We start from the raw sequence: 22,812 nt of genomic DNA on the forward strand, positions 1-22,812 counted from the left end.
ATCGCGTACGCGTGCGTTCCTGTGGGGCACAAGTTCAAAGTTGAAAGTATTTGATGGGTATAAATGAGTTGGACCTTATAGAGACGTACTGAAACTTGCGATCGCCCGCCGTGGTTATTTGATATATTGCAATATATGCACCGAGACAGACACTGGGATTAGATGGTTTGCATTGACGTCATCGTCGCCATATTGGGGGTGCTATATACTCGTATATCACGTCGAGAACTTTCGTAAACATGAGATGTGACAGCGCGACAGAAGCGTCTTGCGCCGAGCGATAAATCGATAACAGTGATAATCCGGTAAAAAACGGTCACTGTCGAAAAGCACAACTTGCGCGTGATAATATATGGTGCGATGGCGTCATCATCGCCGCCACGTTCGGGTGAGAAGCTGTGCTCGTGACGACGCGCGAAAACTATTTGAGACATTCCATGTGAATATCGTGCTTTTTCGCGCTTCGTCAGTGGTCATAGCGGCGCTCCGTTTACGTTATGAACGGGATGAGCCGACCGTGAACGTTGGATGACTAGCGTGGCACAGAATCGAGCGGAAGGAGTCGCTAAATACGTTACGCCGTCCCTGTTTTGGTAGATAGTTGTTTATTGTTATTGACATCTTTCCATATAACGCGGCGGTTCGGTCTACGCCCTCTTCGTGTGACTTTTTACAGCGAAGCTGCATATGGCTACCCTCCGGCGGTGGCCGATGTCCATCCGTCTACGCGTCGCGTCGACACGAAAAGATTTCGTCTCCAGTTTCACACGAACGCTCTGTAGGTCTCAATATAATGTAAGCATCTTGGAAAAAATGACTGAAATTGGCCGCTAAGGCGACTCTATCATTACGCCGAGTTTCATTTACCTGTCATAAATAGTTCACAGTGAAGTTGTAAACTTTACAGAATTCCCGTCGGCTGTCAATACATGACCGCCTACGGAGGGAGTATGGTTACAGGAAACGGTTGTAACGCTTGTTTTATCAAAAATATCCCGAAACAAATTAAATGACAATTAGACGCCAAGACGCCTCTAACATTGCGCGAAGTTTCACCTAGTTTTCGTAATTACGTAGTTCACAGTAAGGTTGTAAATATTGTGGAATTCCTGTCTGCTGTCAATACATGGGCTCCTGCGGGAGAGAAAGGCACAACCCCATGTTTGCCCTCTAGAATAAAGCTCTAGCGCTTCCAACCTTCATTAAGGCAATTAACTACGAATTGTGCTGAATCGCAAATTACAAACAAACATGTTTTTTTTTCGTGCACTCCTTTAGACTGCGTCCCGGTCAATGCATATTGTCACTCGCGTCAAGGCTCGGTTTAACGGCCACCTGCGTCCTATACACACTGTTACCACCAGTGGGCATTGTGTGTTGTAGTTGCGTCATAGTCGCCTATATGCGACCTTACCGGCAGTTTCCACGGAGCTCTGGTATGGGCCGGAGGGGTGTTGAGCGTAGTATCTATACATTCATAGATGCGCCGATTGAGGTAAAACACATCACAGCTTCGCTGCTCGTTCTTCTTCACAGAGTCGAAGGGCTGATTTTTCTTATTCTATATTTTACATTTTTTAAAATATCTTTTCGACCCGCCGAGTCTAGGTGCATCAGCGATAGCTTTGTGCTACAGCTCACAGCAGCAATATTGAAACCGAGAGATGTGGCACTGTTAGAAACTGCTGGCAGCGATAGTACATATAGGTCAGGGAAGAGACACAGCGAAGAGGGGGTGATGACGGCCAATGCCTCCTTTACTAGATGCCTGCCGCGTCGCTAGTCTTCCTATTGGAACGGAGGTTCCCGTAGTTCAGGGTAGTCGCGGAGAGACGGCGCTCGCAGCCGACCCACTTCCTGTTGCGGAGGAAGTGACGATTACTAGGCTGGCGCGCGCTCGACCAATGGCTTGACCAGAGACTGTGGGTCCTGTGCCTCCGGGATCGCATCAGACGCCGCTAAAATCTCGGAGGCATGGCTACGTGATTTAGGTTTGCAGCGGCCACCGCAGCTAGCGCTCGCAGCCGACCCGGGTTAACCCGGGTGGGGAAGAGTAAAGAGGAAAGGGGCAGGAACCAGCTTCTCGGCTCACGCGGCAGGCATCTAGTAAAGGAGGCATTGTGACGGCGCATGGCGATCCTTCTTTGGAAAGACAGGGACAAGCAATTTATTGAGAAAAACGCGCATCCCGTGAAAGATGGCATTGCCCTGCTGACATGCATGGGAAGTCGTTCTATACTTAACTACAGCGTCGGCCGGTAGCGTCGCGAGTTCCGGTCTAACTGCCATAAGCAAGACCTATGGCTAGTGGTGACACTTGAATCCGTAGTAAATACGAGATGGAGAGCCAGCGTGTGCTGGTGCATTTCACGCTGCGGACGTACTTCAGGCCACACAGCGAAGCAGAACTTTGTTTCGGATGCTGAGCGAATCGAAGTTTTTTCTTTTGTACCATACAAAAAAGCAACAAGAACAACAATGCAACAAGAAATCTTCACGCTCTTGGAAGTGAGAAAAATAAATAAAGAAGTGCACAGAAATGTCCGTCGCCTTCTTGCTTGGAAAGGTCCACAGTTTTCGGACAACTTTAGTTGTCGACGCATGTTCATGTGTACACTGTCGCTGTGAGAGTGAAATTAAAGTTCGCGTCCTTGGAGCCAAAGTAGTCGACGAGGAAATCTCTCCCCTTGGCGTACAGGGGTACATCCAGCGGTAGCTCGTACCAGCAGTAACTGTAAAGAGAGGAAACGGCTTAATTAAAGGGACAGTATACAGTTCAGAACATGTATTTGGATTAATCTGCGAATACAAGTACCTGGGAACCACAATAACCAACAAACTCAGCTGGAGTGCTCACATATCTAACATATGTAACTCTTCGTTCAGGAAACTTCGCTTTATCAGACATAATTTAAAGCATACACCTCCTAGTACTAGGTTAACGGCTTATACATAACTAATTCGACCTAAACTCTAATACGCCAGCATTGTCTTGTCTGGGATTCCTATGCAAAAACTAACATCCATACTTTTGAAATGATGCAGCGTTAAGCTGTCAGATTCATCTATTCTAAATACCGTACAAGTGACTCTCCCTCTAGTCTAATGACACGAGACAACATTGAGACTCTTCAATTACGAAGAAAAAATACAAAGACTAAAATTTCTGTTTTCGCTCAAAAAGAATCTGTCTATAAACCCAGACCCTTATTTGGAACCAATTACAGCACGTAGAACACGGCATCGTCACGCTGACTCTTTAACACCCTATCACACCCGAACTAAATTAAAAATTAAATTATGGGGTTTTACGTGCCAAAACCACTTTCTGATTATGAGGCACGCCGTAGTGGAGGACTCCGGAAATTTCGACCACCTGGGGGTTCTTTAACGTGCGCCTAAATCTAAGCACACGGGTGTTTTCGCATTTCGCCCCCATCGAAATGCGGCCGCCGTGGCCGGGATTCGATCCCGCGACCTCGTGCTCAGCAGCCCAACACCATAGCCACTGAGCAACCACGGCGGGTACACCCGAACTAATCTTTTCAAATATTCGTTCTTACCACGCACCATAACAGATTGGAACATTAAACTACCGCTTTCACTTATGTAATGCAGATTTTTGAGAACATACAAGTTTTCACATCACTGACATTAATGTACTGTGAATTTATACCTACACTTGTTACTTTCCTTGTGTTCGATTATCCTGTATCTCGTCAGCTGCAGTAACAGCTTCGTAAAATGGGGGGTTATTTTTTTTTTCGTATCTGTGTGTGCGACACACTTAATAACAATTTTGTGGTATGTCAAGTGCGTAAACAAAATTATATATCATTGTGTTGATTGCTACGCTTCATGGTCCTTGCACTTGATGTTGCTATTTGCCTATATTTGTACAGTTCGTGTCTTCTTCCTTTTCATTTTTCTGCTCTTACATTTATTACTACTCTTTGTTGCTAGGTGTGTGATCTTGTTATATACTAATATTTGTACGCGTTGCATGGATATATACTTTTTGTGTACGTTTGCCCCTCCTGCTTCAGCCCTCTTTCGAGCCTTGATTATTCTGCAAATAAATAAATAAATAAATAAATAAATCAAGAGGAATGAGAAAATCGTGTGTCGCATTGACAGAAACGGGCGTGCTTTTATTCCATAAACGAGGTGTGTGTGTATATATATATATATATATATATATATATATATATATATATATATATATATATATATATATATATATAGTTAGGCTCTGAAAGTGGTGCATAAATGGCATGTGGCGTCGCTTGACGGTTAAACAGCCAAAAAAATGACTGTGTACCGTCACGTGACCTAATTAAGGACCCGCACAATAATAGTCATTTTGCTTACATACATTGCTTAAAATTGTATTTTATGCATTTGTTCTCTCTTTCCTTAGCGTAAGAAGGTATTTTCTCTTGTTATTTACAGTACCTATACATGGTAATACATAGGTATCGGGAACGCATCGGACTTTTCCAAATCTCGCCAATGTGGCTGGAGTTGTACTCTGTTAGACGATGCAAAAAAAAAAAAAAAAATACGAAGAGACAGCCGACGTATTTCGAAGGCTTGCAGTATTTTGTTACAACACATGAGTTTATTTAGTTCTGATAGCAGTGTTTGCGGGAACGTAAATAATTGCTCCGCTTTGCTTTAACGTTCTTGGAAAAGATAGGTCTTTATTAAAGAGTGTTTTGCTGCACTGTATCTGCATGCTACCCTGAACGGGATGAAATTATCGGAGGAAGAGTCGGGGAGAGAATTAAAAAAATGTCCCTGGGATCTTGCCGGGAGTGTGAGCATCCTAAATGACGAACGCATGTATGTACATCATCATCATCATCATCAGCCTCTTTTATGTCCACTGCAGGACGAAGGCCTCTCCCTGCGATCTCCAATTACCCCTGTTCATATTAGCGTTAAACTGAGTTTCGCCGTTACACTCAGCTCACCTCTCCCCTTTGTAGAGGTCGCGGTTTCTGAGCTCGAAGTACAGGTCACAAGTGCCGACGCTGTGGGTGGAGTTGTCTGCGGAGAAGTCGGCGAACGTGACACTTACTTGCTCTCCCTTCGGCGCCTGTTGACAGGTTGCATGCGTGTACAAAACCATACAGACTTCGTTAATTCGGAACTCCTGCGCAGTCCCGATCGTCTCGCATGTCTTTCTTGTAATTCTCGCGGAAATGACTCGAGCGGAAACAGTGCAAACGAACAGGGCGCTTAAGAAAGGGCGAGACAATGACGCATGCAGTGTCGCCGTTGTCTGTCCCTCTTTAACGTGCTGAGCGCCGGACGCTGGCGTAAAAATAAAAGTTTTTTTTTCTCTCTCTCTTTCTTTAACGTGCTGATCTCTTGCGCTGTTTCTGCCCAACTTATGAACCGACCAGCCCAAATGCGTTAGCTTCCGCATCTCGCAGAAAGGATGCGCTACAGATAAGGAGTCATTATCGTTTCTATAAGAATGACTGGAAATATTGGGCGGCATGCATACAACACTTTTTGCGCATTGAAAATGGTATCCCATAAAATCAGGCTCTAAAGAAGATATCGAATAAAAGGACCTATGTAACACTGAATATTGCATTTTGCTGCACCACAGCCTCGCTTGACCTTTCGTTGATCCACTTTGCGTTGCCACAACAAATGCGGAAAAACTGAACGCCGCGAGATAGCACTGGAAGAGGTTCCATTACAAAACCTTCCCAGTGTGCTTAGGTTACCATTTTTGTATACTGAATAGCCCGATAACACTGCGCCTGGTCCCGCGAAACCGCAAGACCTGCCACAAATGACGATAATCAAGAGAGGAGGAGCATGTGCCCTAATAAATACGTTTAAACAACGACAACCTACCACACGAGCTCTCTGAACATATACCACACACAGTCGAACGCGTCTACAACGAAAGCCCATGCATAACCAAGGAATTGTTCTGTCCTGGCTCTACTGTGAATGGTGCGGTTCGCGACCTTTACAACGAAGGGGCGGTTACAACGAATGATTTCGGAGGCCCCAAGAGCATCGTTATAAAGAACACATTAACAGGTGCGTATAAAATGTGCGGGATGGCTGCGTTATGACTGGGTAAGTATCGTGTTAAGTGCCGGCTCGTGACGTCATATTTAGTATATAACTGTTCTATGAAAGAAAGGAGTAGCCGGTGCCACCTAAAGGCACCGAGATCTCCTAAATACCGTGTATTAACAAAAAACATAAAAATAACCGTTATGCTCGCAGGCCTATCCGACCAGAGTACCTCCTAGGTAGTGCTGTATGTCCGGAATCTGGTGGTCTTGACGTTATGCTAGTGGCCCTATATTTTCACATAAAAGCGCGAGTTAACGAAAGCACAACTCTCTTTAGGCGCTGGTACTCGCTTACTACTGCGTCATATTGGCTTCCAATCCACTAGATTGATGTCCCGGAATCGGGCTTTGTGCTATTTAGTACAAGCTATAGTCGAACACGCTTGCAATTACGAGAAGTCTGGAACAGCATAGAAACATCTTCTTTGACTAGTGGCGATTATTCCCGAGACTTCGCAAAACAAATGAACGCAAAGTGAATGTCAATAGTAACTTTCGGGTGCAGGGAAGATAAAAAACACGGTCGTTGGTTACCCTGATCCACCACGTGCAATGGTAACTCGAAGGCCGTGAAACGAAGCGAACGGTCGTGTTCTCTTGGAGCACTTCTCCGCAGATGCCTGGAAAGAAGAGGGCATCCGTGAATTCATGCCATACAGTTATGATGGCCTCTCAGAAATCTCAGACAAAGCGTCGGTCCAGCTGAATTCTCATGCTTTCGTTGGAGCAGAGCTCCTCCGCAGTAACATCGATCCAAGCACACTCATCATATATTTCTCGCGTCGACACAGCCATTAGCGCAGCCTTCAATTCAGCCAACTTTTGCATCTTCTTCTCATACACACGATCACCATTCGATTGGATTGGACTGGATTTCCTTCTTCGATGGCGCGTACCCAGTGCGGGGGATCGGTCAAGATTTGGATGGTATTAGGAAGATTTTGGTGGTACAAGAACTGGTTGTAGTGTCATGTGGAAACAGATAAAAATAATGTTTGAAGAACTTAAGGAAAACGTTGCCAAGAGAGGAGGCTCCTAGAGACCGGATATTTGAGTACTGTACTGGAGTCTGAGATCAAAGACTAATGAACTGACCGGCCTTGGCGTTGGTAGTCCTGTGCTCGCAGTGGTCGCCGACTGCACCGGGCGGGCACACACAGCTGCACTTGGGTCCCACGTAGCCGCCGTGCTGGCATCGGCTGCTGTTTGCGTTCGGGCATCTCTCTGCGCGAACATGTATATATGCATGACACAGCGATCGCAACCTTGTATGCATGGTTATTGATGGATGTTTCAATTTGTTAGCGGCCCCTAAACACAGATTTCTACCCATGGTTACAATTTTTCTTTCTTTCGCTTCTACCATTCCCTTCCCAACGACTAGGGTGTATCGACTATATTTAACCTCTCTGCCTTCCTTCAATGAAATTATCTTTCTCTGTCCCCCTCTCTAGAACGGTTTATTGATGGTTTTCGGTGTACGGCTTGTAACGTCTCAAAGCAACACGGGGACTGTTGGACTACAGCATGATGCAGTAGGGAAGGGGTGAGGCGGCTCCGAACTATTCCTGACCATCGACGGGTATTGAGCCCTTGACAGCCGGAACCTGCAGAAGCAGAACGCGAAACCTAATTTGCCTCCGCAGTGGGTAGAACGATTTATTAGATGTAAAGCCAAGAATTCGCCAATGCAGAATGTATATTACGAACAGCGCGTTAACGTGCTTTTTGAACGATGTACGGGCCTTAAGCAAGCTTCTCCTGTGTGACTGCTCAACATACGAAGATGAGAGGATCGCACTTCGAAAAGCTCTAGGGCACTTGGACGGCAGGCCTTTCGCAGAAGAGGAAATCTTGGGACCGTGGCCTCCTGCTTCTGCGATGTATAAAGCCATGAAACGACAGTTCTTGAAGAGCACCAGCCTCCATGACCGCTTGTCGTTGACGGCGAACGCTTAACTGCAAGTGCACAGTGTAAAGCGTGAACTTCTTTCTTCCTTCACATCTTTCGATCCCATTTCTCCTTCCCCAGTTCAGGGCAGCCTACCGGGGTCTACCTGGTTAACCTCCATGCCTTTCCCTTCTGACTTCGCTCGTCTCTCTCTCCTCTTTATTCCTAACACTCGTGTATACTTAGATTTAGGTGCGCGGCAAGGAACACCAGATGGTAAAAATTAATCTGTAGTCCCCAACTAAGACTTGCCCTCATAACGATATCCTGGTTTTGGCATGTAAAACTCCGTAATTTGTTTTCCTTATTCCTGTGTTCGGCGTTCTTAGTTATTACTCAAAATCATGGCTGCGCACTGCATCATTTGGAAACGCGAGCGCCCATCTTAGTTTGCTCATTGCCAACGTTAGCAAGTGCTGCATAACATGAAGAATTGGTGTTGATGTAATGAAGATCTGTTTGTGGACGGCAAACTGTGTTTTACTTGCTCTTTAAGGCCACTGAGAAGGCGCCTGCGTCCATGCATAAGCGTTTTCTCTGTAGGAGAAGAGGGTCGTAACAAGCCAATAGAAGTATATATGCCTATAGGTTTATTGCATTGTGTTACGTAGTCATGTAACACGTGCGCTTGAGACGTACCGTTGCATTTGTAGAGTTGATTGACCTTCTTGTATTCAAGAAAAGAGGCGCGTTCTGTCGACGTCGTACGGTACAGGTAGAACGGGTCCGCCGGATACACCACCCTACGGTCTTGTAACATGAAGTCCACGTCGCCCTCGACGTTCTGCGTTGCGGTTTCGAGAAAAAAAACTTAATCTCAGCGGACGCCGTGCGACTAAGTGCCCACTGGACAAGGCAACCAGAAAACGCGTTCCAGCAATGAGGTCAACAAGGGTATAGGCCCAGAAAGGTGCAGAAGTTCGGTCAAAGAGCACGCACCTCGCTCTCGTCGGCCATGACGGAGCTCCAGTCGAACTCAAACTCGGACTCCAGGGCCGATATCTTGGTACGCGATCCGTAGGCGGGACTCTCGTGGTCGAAGTTGTACCGGTACCGGTTCGGTACTGAGTCCCAGGCCACGTAGTAGAAAGTGTCACGGCTACTGTCGGCATGCGTGTGCCGCAAGCCGATGGCGTGACCGAGGAGGTGAGCGTAGTGCTGTGCCGGAATGAATGAATGAATGAATGAATGAATGAATGAATGAATGAATGAATGAATGAATGAATGAATGATCGATCTGCGTGACAGTAAGATTTGTCTTACAACCTGTCGCTCTAGATGGACTTAAAAATTGTCTTTATTGCGCTTTCAAGCAGAATAGTAACGACATGTGAAGCTGTGGTGGCTTCTATTCACGATTTATTAAAACTTGACATTAATTACGTAAGTATGCTCCGTATAATATATTTCGTTAGATAAAAGGGTACACTATAAGTATAAAGCGCGCCTTATTGACGTTGATACAATATTTTTTCTTTGACAAGTAGAGAAAGATGCCTTGGCCATATTTTCTTCACTGACGGGGACTCGGCGTCTTGACAGTGCGCACAAAATCTAACGTTGAACTCACCGTGTCGGGAAAATAGATGCTGGGTATTCCAACCTTCTGTGACCCTCCTTGCTTTCCCAGATAGGAATAAGCCCTTCAAGAAAAAAAAAATGGATCGGACTGTTACTGCGTTCTCCTTTAGAATCTTGCAGCTGCTAAGATACTATGAGAAAGTGAGACATCGCCCAATGCAAGCGCCGGCACCCGTGAAGTACGAGAACTATAGCTGCTCTGAAGTATTCAACAAAGGCTCGTCCTGTTTACCACGTCCTGTTAACACGTCCCGCTTTCTCGGCCGCGTCAATCTTGGTTCCGCACGTACCCTTTGTTCACTAAATAAATATTTCGCCTTGTTTTCATTCCTGCTGCGTGATATATTATGGTGTAAAAGACGCGAAACCACATGAAGAAACCACCGGAAAGAAATAAGCGGTAACTCGCTACAAAGTTAGCTGCACAACTTTATTGCGAGTGACGCTTTTTCCTGTCTAGTCGTTTCTTCACACGATCAGTATACGAAGCAACTATCCGAGCCACAAGTAGTGATGCGTGGTTTACCCTTGGTGATCGCGACTAAGTTAGTAGCCGTTTTTTGTACACTAACGAGCATCTTTCTTCCCTGGCCTAACGAGAGCAGAATTTTTTTTTTCTCAACCCTTATAAGCGTCTGCTGACGTTGCTGTCTAATATACTGCAGGGTAATCCAGCATGTGGCTGCAATCAGTCATATGCATTTTGCTTCTCACCGGCAGGCAAGTGTTTGGAATTCTTGACATAGGCATTTTCACAAGGGGAATGCCAATTTTGTGCGACGTCCCTTAATATTCAGAATTCCGGAGTGGTACTAAAGTTTGTATAATGACAGCTTATTGAATAATCGAAGGTTTTGCAGCCGTTGGCTGCAATTTCGACGCTTAAGGCACAGGATAACGAACGGCTGACTGACAGACTGTGTTTTCGTAATATGTATTGCCACTTCGAACTCAGTCAAGAAACATATTTTTTTTTTCAACACTAAGACAGGACCGCTTTCCTATAGTGTGCTCTTTGTTGTCCAACAAGCCCTTGTTGTCCAACAAGCCTTTGTGTAGTCAACGCTGGGGAGTTACTTTCACTATAATTGAATTTCGCCCCGGCTTTACTGATGGCTCCTCTTAATCATGTTGCGCATGATTCAACAACATATATCACGCATCGTACAGCGATGTCTTGCCTTTCCTTGAAAGCTCGGGACCTTCCAGTTTGTGCGGAAGCGCGTGGTTTGTCATTTGTCTTCCCAGCCTCTGACAGCCCGTGTTATTAAAAGTCGTTCAGGCAGAAAGCCCGCCATTCTTCTGTTTTCTACTTAGTGTTGCAAGTTGTCGCTAGTGTTGCGCAAGCTGTTGCCGAAATGACTCACCAGCGAGACTGCACGAAGCGAACGTGGTCTATGTTGCCGGCCTCCTGCGTTATCTCAATGAAGCGGACGCAGGTTTCTTGTTCCCACTGCCGCATTGCGTCGCGAATTTCTCGCGCAAAGCCACGAACTGAAGACAAAACAAGATAACGAGAGATGAAGAATTGCCGAAGCTCCGTAGACAAGTGCTGCTTATTTGAAACACACACACACACACCCACACACACACACGCACACGCACACGCACACACGCGCGCTGTAAATGGTCTTTTTTGTTTTAGATTTGGCTAGACGACTTCAACTCATGTTACTCCTGGCATCACGCACAACGAAATGGGCAAGTGATGTGGTCACATTTAGAGGCACATCATGCAATGGTCGTTTAAGAGTTAGAGTGCTGGACAAAGGAGAGGACCTGAACGCCACTTGTATACCCACTGCGTCGTCACATGACGCTATGTACATACAATTTGGAGCAAGTAGACAAAAATGCAGGATGATCTTGTCCGTGTTATAAAGCACGCAACTTATAGCGATGCTTTAACCGACGCTAGGGTGCGCTCACTTCAACGTTGCCAGGTCAACTGACCGTGCAGGCAGTAGCCCGGAGTCGCGTCGACCGAGAGTTATTCTTGTCGCAACGGCTGGCAGTGTCGCGAGAACACGTTGCAGTTAGAAGAAACCACTGAACACATATTATGTCACTGTCCTTTGTATGATGAGTAGAGGGCCATCCTCCGCGATGCGGCCTCTATATTGTAGACCATTCGTAGCATACCTTGATAACCTGGTCACGGTATGCTAACAGAGCTGCCGCGCTTTCTTATATAGACTATTAGGCTTTGAGCCTTTCTATGTTTCTGTAGCGAATGCTCATACGTGTGCCTACTGCGTGAATGTACTATTCGTATCTTTTTTTTTACTTCCTATCTTATGCACTACCTTCTCTCCCAACGCTGGGAAACCAACCGGGCTTATATATTTCGAACTGAGGTTAAACAGCGCGAAAAAGACGAGGACACAAGAAAACAAATACCACAGACAAGCGCTGACTGCCAACTGGAAGTTTATTTGAAATTCACCGGACATTTATACCTTTTTCAGCATAGGCATGCGCACACCAGTCGCAAAAACATCTGCAAATGCGCATGCCTATGCTGAAAAAGGTATAAATGTCCGGTGAATTTCAAATGAACTTCCAGTTGGCAGTCAGCGCTTGTCTGTGGTATTTGTTTCCTTGTGTCCTCGTCTTTTTCGCGCTGTTTAACCTCAGTTCTAAGTATGAACCAACTAGCCCCTCATCAAGATCTTATCATATACTTCGGTCTAACCTCGCTGCGTTTCTTCCTCTTTTGCTTTCCCTCTTTTCAACGCCAGTGAACCATTATACCTCTGCAGTAAACGGATTGATTTATTCGGTGTAATCAAATTACTTCTATTCGTTGGCTGGATTCACGTCGTACTTTGCGCGCGATTGCTGTCCTTAAGGACGCGCGCGGTATATAGCGAAGACGCCCCGAATTACGAAGAACAGCTTCCGAAAAACGAAACCACCGTGAACGTGGCCCGTGTGCACTTTTTTTTATACCTATGATATAATGAGATGTTTACGCACAATTTAAAACGCCGGCTAATCCTTAGCTCTTCACTGGGTCTAGCTTACAACATACAGGGTACAAGATTACATATCAAATAACCTTCTCATACAGGCACCAGGACTTGTCAAGCAGCGTTGTCACAGTAACACTGAGACGCAAGAAACACGCGCTACATACAATATACAAGTTAAATGACTCCACTGTTCTGTAGAAAAGAAGCATCAGAAATACAAATGATACGGTTGCCTAATAACACAGTCTCTAGTCAGCGGGTGCCCTTCGTACCTTTTCTTCCGATCACGAATGGCACCGTTGCGTTGGGCCACGCATAGAACGTCTCGTCTTTCGTGGTGTCCACCCCGTAGATGTGCTCCAACTGCGCCCTGGTAATGCGAATGTCTCGCTGGTACATGTAGTCGCCGTTCCACAGTTTCCTCGCACTTCTGACTGCTTCAAGAAACTGCGAACAGATTAAGAAGGAATGTATGCACGAAGGTGGCAAAAGCTCTGGAAAGATAGAGAGAATGGAACTAAAGGAGAGAAAGAAAGGAACATTTAAGGCTCGTTCTAAAACTTCATAACGGCACTACAGAGCAAATAGACACTTTTAAAGACAATAAATGAAATAAGAGGGAGCATAGAAAAATGTTAAGTAAAGAGAGAAAGGCTTGCTACACAGCTGAGGACACCTGCAAGCTGTGTGTGGAAACCAATCGTGGTGTGCATTCGACCGCGTTTGTCTGCAAGCTTGACTATTTCGCCGAGGCAGACTGCAGTTACCGAGTTGTACTGCACACAGGCATATGGGGCTCCTACGCTGCAGAAAAGTGGGCACGAAAGTCGGCGCTGCGTTCACGTTACGAAATGCAAATGAAGTGCTTGGGCTGCACGCTCTCTTTGCTCTTCTGCCTCCGTAACGTTTTTTTTCTTCTAATGGACGTGAGGAGTACAATAGGCCAAGTCATGACTCCATCGATACGCGTTTGTGTGCCTTTTTGTGTGAACTGTGCGGTCGCGAACAGCCGCATGCAGTCACAGCTCACGCACCTGCACGCGGCCCCACCTTTCTTTTCATATTTCTTGTGACTGCATTTTGCATTGCGTTGTGTAGTGCAAGCTCAACTACCCTTTGGGGCCGGGGGTGGGGGGGTGACATGACTCCCTATTATTCAAGACCCCACCATCATCTCCAGTTTGAAATGGTGGCACGTGGTCCAACCCCCATTTGAAACCTGGTTTAGGCTTTACTATGTGCCACGTTTTGTCATTAAGTAGAACAAACGTTGAAGTTATGTTGTGCACAATACAAAGGGTATCTAGTTTAAATGTCGGTGGTCAGCTTCAAAGGTAACAGCCAAGGTAAGCCGTGCGTTACAAACCAGCATGCAGTGCAAATGGTGTTGTACAAAGTCAGAGATGACGTACTTTTGGCAGACATGTATCCCCACCTTTTCCTTGTCGCTCCGTTTGTCTATTCTGAAGATCGTTATTTCGGGCACATTGTTAGCTGCGGTGCTGTTTGCTGCGTCTTCGGCACTGTCAGGAAATTCTGTGACCTGTAAAAGATTGAGACTACTGTAATATTGATACTAATACGTCGAACGACCTTTATTTTGCAGCAGTTCGACAGCTTTGCTTGTACTACGGCTATATATGGCAAGCTGGTAGGCGGTCAGCGTTTTGACAATTAGCGCTGCCGTCTTGAACACGCGAGTACCAGCTGGTGCAATGAAACCGCGTTTACGTATGGCACGACGAGGGGAGGCCATTCTAGTCCTGTTTCTGTTCGTATGAGATAAATGCTTCGTAAACTTCGTTCGCTCTTATTTTTTTGTCTTTTCCGAGAGCTTAAGATCGGAACACAGGAGCAATAGCGAACAGTAGTAGTGCTAAATGCTGGGAGAGATGGTATTCCATAGTCACGAAGAATGGCGCGATAAACGAGGGACGAGAAAATAACTCGACACGTGTTGTGTTGTGTTTCTATGTCGTGGTACTCGTGTTCTGCTTTTTGTCTTCGTCCCCTGTTTATCCGGCCATTTTTGGTCAGTATCCAACAGTAGTAGACGGTATACATTCGGATTCAACGCCTGCTTAAATTAAAATAAAATAATAAGCACCAACAATTTAGAGCTCTCACCACTTACGTTATTTCTTTTCTTATTAGTGTGTGTGCTCTCACACGTCTCACAACAATTGCTTATTTTGTGCGCGCAGTAATTTCTTGTTTCTTTTTGAATGGTTCACTTTTTGCTATTTGTTTACCCAAGCAAGAATGAGTAGCTGTGACCGTTCTATATTGTTAACTCTCCTTTTTGCATTCATTTCACTAATAATAATAATAAAAAACAAGCCTCGACTGCATGTTTTCGTATAGTTTTCTACACAAATGAGCAGCTCTGGCGCTAGTATCTAAGGCAACTTCAAGTATATAGCAATCCATGGGTTTGCCTGAAATTGGTACCGCTGGCTTCAAGCTGCGTTGTCACTTTGCAAATTGACCATATTCAACAAAATATTGCAGCGTAACTGCAAAGATTCACAACGAATATACATGTGCGCGAGACTTGTTGTCCTCATGCGTTTAGGAAAATAGCATTTGTCGCAACCTAGAAGAATTTGTAGCTCGGCTAGTTGGTAATCCACCTTGGTAACAGCTTAAGACCGCAAGAACACACACTCGCGTATACACTGGAGTAGCACATCCGGCACCAACTCAGGCTAACATCTCTATAGCGTGTAATTAAAGTTTCTATCTATACACTCACATACACGCACGCACTCACACGTGTGCAAGTGGGTTCCTGCATGCGAATGCATTTTCTTGCGCTCTTAAGCTGTCATAAAAAAAGCTTTATTGGAAATCTCGAAAGATCAATCGTAATGAATAAGGCCACGTGAATATGTGAAGAGAAGCACAGACGACCTTAGGCTCAGTTCTTGTATACTACCCACCATTTTCATGGCAGCCGAACAATAGCAGTGCCCGAGTTACCGCTAGCAATTTTTTTTTTGTATAGGAAACTCTGTTAGTATCTGGCTTGTAGGTTGAAGGAAGTTCTGGACTTTGAGGTGGTCGTTCTTAGAACTGGCGTCCCGCTTCTGCTTACGCCGGCGTCCACGGAGTTTGCAGGCGTGCTTGACAGAACACTCAAGATAACGATACAGCGTGTGGACGGCGACAGCACTTAAAGGTGCCGTGGGACTGTAAATAATACGCGCCGTCTCTTACAGCTGCCTCGATATGCATAGTCGTACGAGCCCTCCACCACGTGCGATATATGTCAGGCATGACGGGACCAGGGTTGAAAAATCATGTACTGCCACATGTGCTGGCGCATTTGGTCACGAGTTTATCGAGTCGAATCGATTCTCGTGGATGAAAAGAGCACGCCAACTAGAAAAATAAATCCCTGGTGCCGGCGCTAGTTTCAAGATGAGCTTGCTTTCCCTGCTAACTATATGTAAGCGGGAATGCCATGCTAAACACTGTGAAATTCTGCCATGTTGGCGTTGTGAGCCATTCAGAGACGGCCGTAGCAACCCTGTGAGCCAAACGGAACCGACAAGATGGCGAATGGGGCAATACGTCGGAATTCCGCAATGTCCAGAACAGCAACGCGGCTGCACCTTCAATGTGCGAACTGTGAATGGATTCTTCAGATGAAGCTTGTGCTTAGAAGAAAGAAATATTATTCTACTGACACGATAGGTCCTCCTATCGAAACGTTGGCCAGCCTTTTTGAGGTACCTTATCCCTGTTTACAAACTTTATACCACAGTGTGCTATTCCATTGTGAGCCCCTTTCTTGATTTTGGACTTCTATGTCATGCATGTAATATATGGCCAGGAAGATGCGCCATTCGATGTACTAAGCTTCACAAGAACTGTATAACAGCAGCCCACAAGTTTCACTTGTACACAGACAGCACGAAGCGATGATATGCATTCAACATAGTGTATGCAAATATTCAACAAAGGATATGTCAGTGGGATGCACGCTCGAACAACGGAAAAGTGAAAGACCGGCAAGTGTACATACGGCTGAATTCCGTACGAAGCAGTCGGCGAACCGATCAACGAGCAACAAGGTCAAAACGTACAGCTGGCTCAAAAATGAAACACGGTTAAGACTACATACGGCAAATAGTTTTTTTTTTCTGAACTGTTGATACAGTTAGCAGTGTGCCTCAGGCTTCGTTACAAACTGCATGGCTGTTGTATATAATTATATTCTTCACATTTTGATGCTCCGTAATTAAGTTACGCGTTACCTTGTATAAGTCTGTGACCTACTGAGTGCTGCAGTCTTTGCGTTTCCGTTCAGACCGATAGGATGTGCGCGTGCGGGAGACAAACACGGGCCTTTCACTTTTAGAAGAGGTGAATGAACGTTAATGTCACAGCCATTTCGAGGTTTACGCTAAATGGCAACGCTTATACGCTCGAGTAGTTATTCAGCTGGCGTGATGCTTCTTACTCGCCGTGCTAAAGATGTTCAATGACCTGGAAAACAATATCGCGAATGTCTGGAGCAGCTATAGAGCAAGCACTTATTATACGGCAACTTAACAGCCCTGCTTTCTTACGCTTATCAATATGCAATTCATTACAGTTGGTAAAGCAATAATCACTTAAAGTTCATTTATTTAGCACGCATATTCAAGCCATATTTCATCAGGGAGTTGACCACCTGTAATGTTTTGAGAATTAATTCAGTTATATATGCTATGTCGAGTTGATTATCCTTGTTTGTGCTTATTGTTTACATGCTGATACACATCTTGTCTGTACTTGATGCTTCGTACTGGCAATATTGCAAAAAAAAAATTAATTAAATTTAGTTAGTTTTGTTAGATCTAACGTACTTCTCCCTTTATTACATGAGCAGAGAGTAACAACTTATATTGCTATTCACTAGTCTGGACTTTTGTTACTGTTTGCTCTTTTTCCTTACAATTACCCTATCTTTATAACTAAAGAAGGTCGATCCGCGTGCCAGTTTTTCCTAAACTCTGAGATCTCCTGGTGTAATTTTTTTCACATGTATACATAACCCTGCTATGTTTTCTTTTTTTTTTTTGAACTGAACTTGATTTGAATAATTGACCTGTAAGCAACAGTGGAATCCGAGGAAGTTCGTACCTCTCATTTGAACCAGCCAATAATGCACTCGAAAAGGCAACACTATAAATCTCTAACACACACACACACAACATTAAGAACTTACGTTGTTTTCGACAGGTGCGCTTGAAACAAGGCTGATAACCACGACAAAAGCAAATGTGATCAGGAATGCCATCTTCTAACGGCGGGGAAGACCTCGAGAGAAGAATAAAACACGAAACAGTTCAAGCGTGCACACTTATACCCCCATCTGTTACACCTCAATTTTTATTTAAAACAGAATACACATGTTGAACACGTAAGCGTTCCTGCCGCTGTGCACAGCACCTACGTATTCCCCTTTTTTGGCATACATGCATTGAAACACGGAAGACAGGCTGCGAATTGCATATCAAGAGGCGCGTTCGAGCAACAAGGGGTGATAACGAAGGTCCTTTGTGTCGCAGCCACGAGGCGTGCTGTAGTCGCATGGAAACGGGTTCAACTCGTAACTGTCAAGACGCCTCGCTTTATCAGTCGTTTCGCAATGCACGGATGGACTGAGATATGGCAAAACTTGGAACATTATCGCCAACATGGTTCTCTTTGTGGAATTACGCTATATTAAGACCATTTACGCTTTCATTGTTTCTTTTGCCAACCTATATATCATCACACGTGAGTCATGTTAGACTTCCAATGTCGTATTAGTTTTTTTTCCCACTGCATTATTTGATGACGTTACGTAATGATCCACGAATTTATCTCATACGTTGGGTGATTCTATGTTAATTTCGGCGACGTACTGGTCCCCGCTGGTGCGTGGTGACAACTGTGGTGATTGTCTCATTATTTATCGCGGCTGGAGGGACAGCTACCTTGAGTTCATCGGCCTGAGATGATTAAACTAACCTTGCTGTTGCTGCTTTTAGGCAATGAAACGCAATTTAATACATATACCCGGCTAGTATACATTCCGACATCTATTCAATTGTTGGAGAAAGCTTCTGGAGCGCTACCAGATTTTGCCCAGGCGTATTGCGTCACTTGACGGCATAGACGTAGCGACGTTCACGACTATTCACAGTCAGGTTTTTTTCTGAAAGCATGATTTGACAGAAGGCTTAGAATGTCTCCTCAGAAGCCTTTTCCGGTGCTATTTCTGTCGAAACACTTTCCGTGCACAGCGCGCTTGACGCAACCGCCGCATCCCGTCTATAGACCACATGGACCAGCTGATACTACGAGTACTATGTGTATGCCCGCCGATTAATACCACTGGTATTTTTTCGTACAGACGCACCTTCATTGTGACGCTGGAGAAGATAACACGATCCGCCCGAGGTATCGGCGTTGACTGTCGTTTTCCACCTTGCATTGTCATTGTCGCGTCCTAAGCGAGCCGGCGCGTTGGCTTTGCAGCCGTCGCCTCAAACCGACTGCAATGCGACGATCGCACTCTCGCCAGACAGAGAAAAGTGGTCGCAAAGAGCGGGCCTTGAGCCTTCCGGTCCCTAGTCGCCTTGCGTGTTTAGCAATATTTAGCCTGCCGGTTCGGCGGTGTCAAAAATTCAAGCGGTGCGAGGTCACCAGTACTGATGTTACACTCACACCGACCAGGCAAGAGAGAGAGAGAGAGAGAGAAAAGAAGGAAAGGCCGAGATGTCCTTGAACGGGCGAAAAGGAATTGAAAGAAGGAAAGACAAGGCAAGTAGGGGGAGAGACAGCTAGTTGACGCACATAGTAGCAGACACAAGGTCTCTCATACAAGGCAAAGCTGCAAAACTTTAAAACGTGGTAACGGCCATGACAGCCGAAAATTCTCAACGAATGTGACACTGCCCAGGAGGTGCGTCCGAGCAGCGATCGTCAGTGCCTCTTGCGGCACCTTCTGTCAAAACTGACACTGACGGACCACGCTACTCAGGCTGCCCACGCGGATCTGCCATCGTGGTCGCATGTTCATGCTTGTTTTGAAACGAACAAATGGCGCAAATTTTGCTGTGTTGCTTCAAACTAATCTCAGAATTAGACGGTCGGATACGCCCTGCCATTCGTCGTAAAGGGGAAGAGCTCTATGCTGTCTGACACGTTCACAGAGTGAAAGAAGCCGCCGGTGTCAATGTGTTGGCGAAGTGTCACTCCCAGCAAGGCAAACACAACTACATCGTATCTCTGGACGTGAGCACATCTAACAATCATATTACGCTTTGATCAAGCAACTCAATTGAGTGTGCAGGCGTGGCTGAGCTTATTAAGCGTTAGGCGTAGGTGTTCTTGGCCAGCCATTTGAGCTACCGTAGACAAAACATGTTCTTCCATTGTGCTGTTTTGACACGCTTGCAAAGCCTCATTGGCCACGGATGATAGGCACAATATCTTTTCGAATTACTAAAAGGCTTTTTTAAACAACTTGCACAAAGAGTGTCGTAGACTGTTAGACTGCTATGTTCTGCCAAGCAACCGCAGTACTTAGTTTACAACTGTGGAGGCACCGGCACGACCTTGGGACGCTCCGGCCGCCAAGACTCGGGTGACCGTATCCGGTAACCTGAACCCAAGCAGAGACGCACAGCGCGAAGCGCTCAGCGATTCACGCAAACCAGAACACCTGCAGCCACCACGCAGTACGCTTCGTACAGGAAAATGAATAGCTCTAAAAGATATGAAGAATTTACAAAAATATGTAAGTCTGCTTCCCGGCAAGACTCTTTCTCGACCAAAAACTTCCAGTCTACTGACTACAATACTTTCTAGTGCAATCCTCCAGGAAGGAAGCGCGAGCAAAAAACCACGGCCGGCCAGGAAATCTGCGGAGTCGGAGAGCAGGCAGTCTTGCGCGGCCATTACAGTCTTTGATGCAGCAGTACCGCCGTCCCCATGCTTTTCTTCGTGGGCAGCTTTCGAAGTCTTGTACATTTGCCATCATAAAACAGCGGTATGAGAACGTTTACCTTCGGGACGCTGGTTCACGTGGTTCGGAAGTTTCGAATCGCACGCCGTCATAACAACAACACGTGCGCCAGCTGGATTCTACGCCGTCGACTCATAGAATGAAGAACCAACTGTCGACTGAAATTGGATCAGTGCCAGAGTTGCGCTTTCGACGCTACAGGTGGCGTGGTCGTCGCCGAGAAACTCCACCGTAAGGAGCGTTATGACAAGGGCGCATCTTTTCGACAAATTGTGCTGTTAGATTGCACAGTGCACACTGCAAGCTTTCGAGCTGCAGGCAGAAAGAAAGCTGCAGGCCTGCCACCTTGGGTCTTTAAAATGGCACCCAATGCGCATTGCACGAAAGCTTCTTGCGTTGCGCCAGCGGATCGTTCGTACAAATTTGAAAAGCAGCACACATGCTGTGCCTGTGTTGAATGCACACAGGTCCTCCTCAAGAGAACTTGGCGAAGGGCACCAGTGAAACAAGCAAAAAAATAATATATCGAACGTAATATGACTCAATTGAATATAAGAAAAAGAGATAAAGACAGGGAGTTTAGCTACAGTGAAACGGGCTGGTTAACGTGTTAGGGGAAGGGATATGAAGAATTAAATTGAAGGATACCCTAAAGGGGGGGGGGGGATAGAGATAGATAGATAGATAGATAGATAGATAGATAGATAGATAGATAGATAGATAGATAGATAGATAGAGAGAGAGAGAGAGAGAGAGAGAGAGAGAGAGAGAGAGAGAGAGAGATGGCATGCGCATACACAGGGAGCAGCACGCGCGAACGTTCGACGTCTTAAGCAATTGACGCGTTAAGGCAGGACCTGATAAAATTGCCGACATTCGACAAACCCACCAAAACGCGACCTTTTTGTCATCCTGTCCACAACACTGACAAAACGACAAAACTTAGACGGAGGGCCTCCACCAGCTCCAGTATTGATTTTAAATAAAGTGTACATCCCTCTATCTCTCTCTCCCTTTCTCTCCAGCGAGATACTTTTCGGCCGCACGCGTATCTCATACTCCTACTCTCGCAGCTATATTTGCTCGCACACTTCCAAATTAATCTGCGGGGCTGCTTACAACTACATCCATGTTTGTTAGTTGAGCAGCGCTAATCATCATAAGGTTAATCTAATCACATAAGGTTTCCTTTCTTCGGGCTTACGAAATTGCCGCCTCAAGCCACGCGTTTAAGATAACACAAACCGGGTCTTCTTAAGCCCCGGACCTCAGGTTGACAGAACGATAGAGAGTGAAATAACGTTTTACGCCAGATAGGCGAGCGCTGAGAGGCCTGACTTACCTTCCACGCGTTCCCGACGATATACGCCCGGCAAATCGAGTCACCGTCAAGCAGCTTGTGTTTGTTGTGGAGGCGCTGCCGTCGTGAAAAAAAAAAAACAAAACATGAAAACGCATATCGGTGTCGGCCCAGCCGCCCCACTGCTCTTGAACGGATATATGCAACGCATGGAACGCTTACTGCTTCCTTTTACTCACGAGGAAGTACGCGCTATCGCCCGGATGGCCTCTCCTATACTACAGGCGTTGCGTCTCATGCCCCGCAGGCGCCGCTCGCTTGCAAGTCGTTTACACTTTCGGGCTGACGTCATTTCTGATCGACTCCATCGCATGGCAGTTAAAGCGGCGCAGGGCGCAGGCGGCCAGAGCGCCGCTTAACACCTCGTCAGCACGCGGTGCTGTCTGGCTCAACCGGCTGGGTTTCTCGCCAAGTCACATGAGCAAACACTGGCTTTGGTCCGCGGCGGCTATCCCTGAGCTTGGATTTCGGTTTCTGCAATATTGACTCGTTCGGTGCGAGCGAATGAGTTGGCAGATGCCTCAGCGAACTTCTGTATGCTGGCAAAAGGCTGGCGGGTTCAGGTATAAGGCCGCATTTGCCGGCGCCGCTCTCTGAGGTGTTCGTCGGGGGTTGATTAAGTTCAAGCGCTCCGACGCCTTCCAAAAGCGTACAGCGGTAGATAAAGGAATCGGTGCCAAAGACCGAAGAGGAGATTATGAAGTATACGGTGTAGTTTAATGCGAGCACTTTCTGCGCGTTCCTTGTGTTTTATGTAGCACACATATGCTACCTGACCTTCGATGAAAATGTCGAATACCCACCGCAGCGGTTCGCGACCTATGACA

At 46.0% G+C, this 22,812-nt stretch overlaps 1 protein-coding gene across 1 annotated transcript; it reads right to left on the reverse strand.

Moving 5' to 3' along the window:
- Positions 1-2,420: 2,420 nt before the first annotated feature.
- LOC142585633 (zinc metalloproteinase nas-25-like) lies at positions 2,421-22,063 on the reverse strand. Its single transcript, XM_075696552.1, has 12 exons — positions 21,968-22,063; positions 17,836-17,927; positions 14,053-14,160; positions 12,890-13,064; positions 11,010-11,136; positions 9,632-9,704; positions 9,001-9,219; positions 8,701-8,845; positions 7,206-7,334; positions 6,645-6,730; positions 4,977-5,101; positions 2,421-2,732 (listed from the first exon to the last, which is right to left on the reverse strand). Exons 2-12 carry the CDS (start codon positions 17,905-17,907, stop codon positions 2,606-2,608), a joined length of 1,386 nt encoding a protein of 461 aa, XP_075552667.1. The 5' UTR covers positions 17,908-17,927; positions 21,968-22,063; the 3' UTR covers positions 2,421-2,605.
- Between the last annotated feature and the right edge of the window lie 749 nt (positions 22,064-22,812).

This window comes from Dermacentor variabilis, chromosome 6 (assembly GCF_050947875.1).
Source record: "Dermacentor variabilis isolate Ectoservices chromosome 6, ASM5094787v1, whole genome shotgun sequence".
NCBI lineage: Eukaryota > Metazoa > Arthropoda > Arachnida > Ixodida > Ixodidae > Dermacentor > Dermacentor variabilis.

Coding starts and splice junctions, on each gene's coding strand:
- LOC142585633 (XM_075696552.1), bottom strand. CDS start 17,907: ATGGCATTCCTGATCACATTTGCTTTTGTCGTGGTTATCAGCCTTGTT. Junction 11,137..12,889: donor ATTCGTGATCGGAAGAAAAG/GTACGAAGGGCA, acceptor TTTTGTCTTCAG/TTCGTGGCTTTGCGCGAGAA. Junction 5,102..6,644: donor ATTGCACGTGGTGGATCAGG/GTAACCAACGAC, acceptor ACCTGTCAACAG/GCGCCGAAGGGAGAGCAAGT.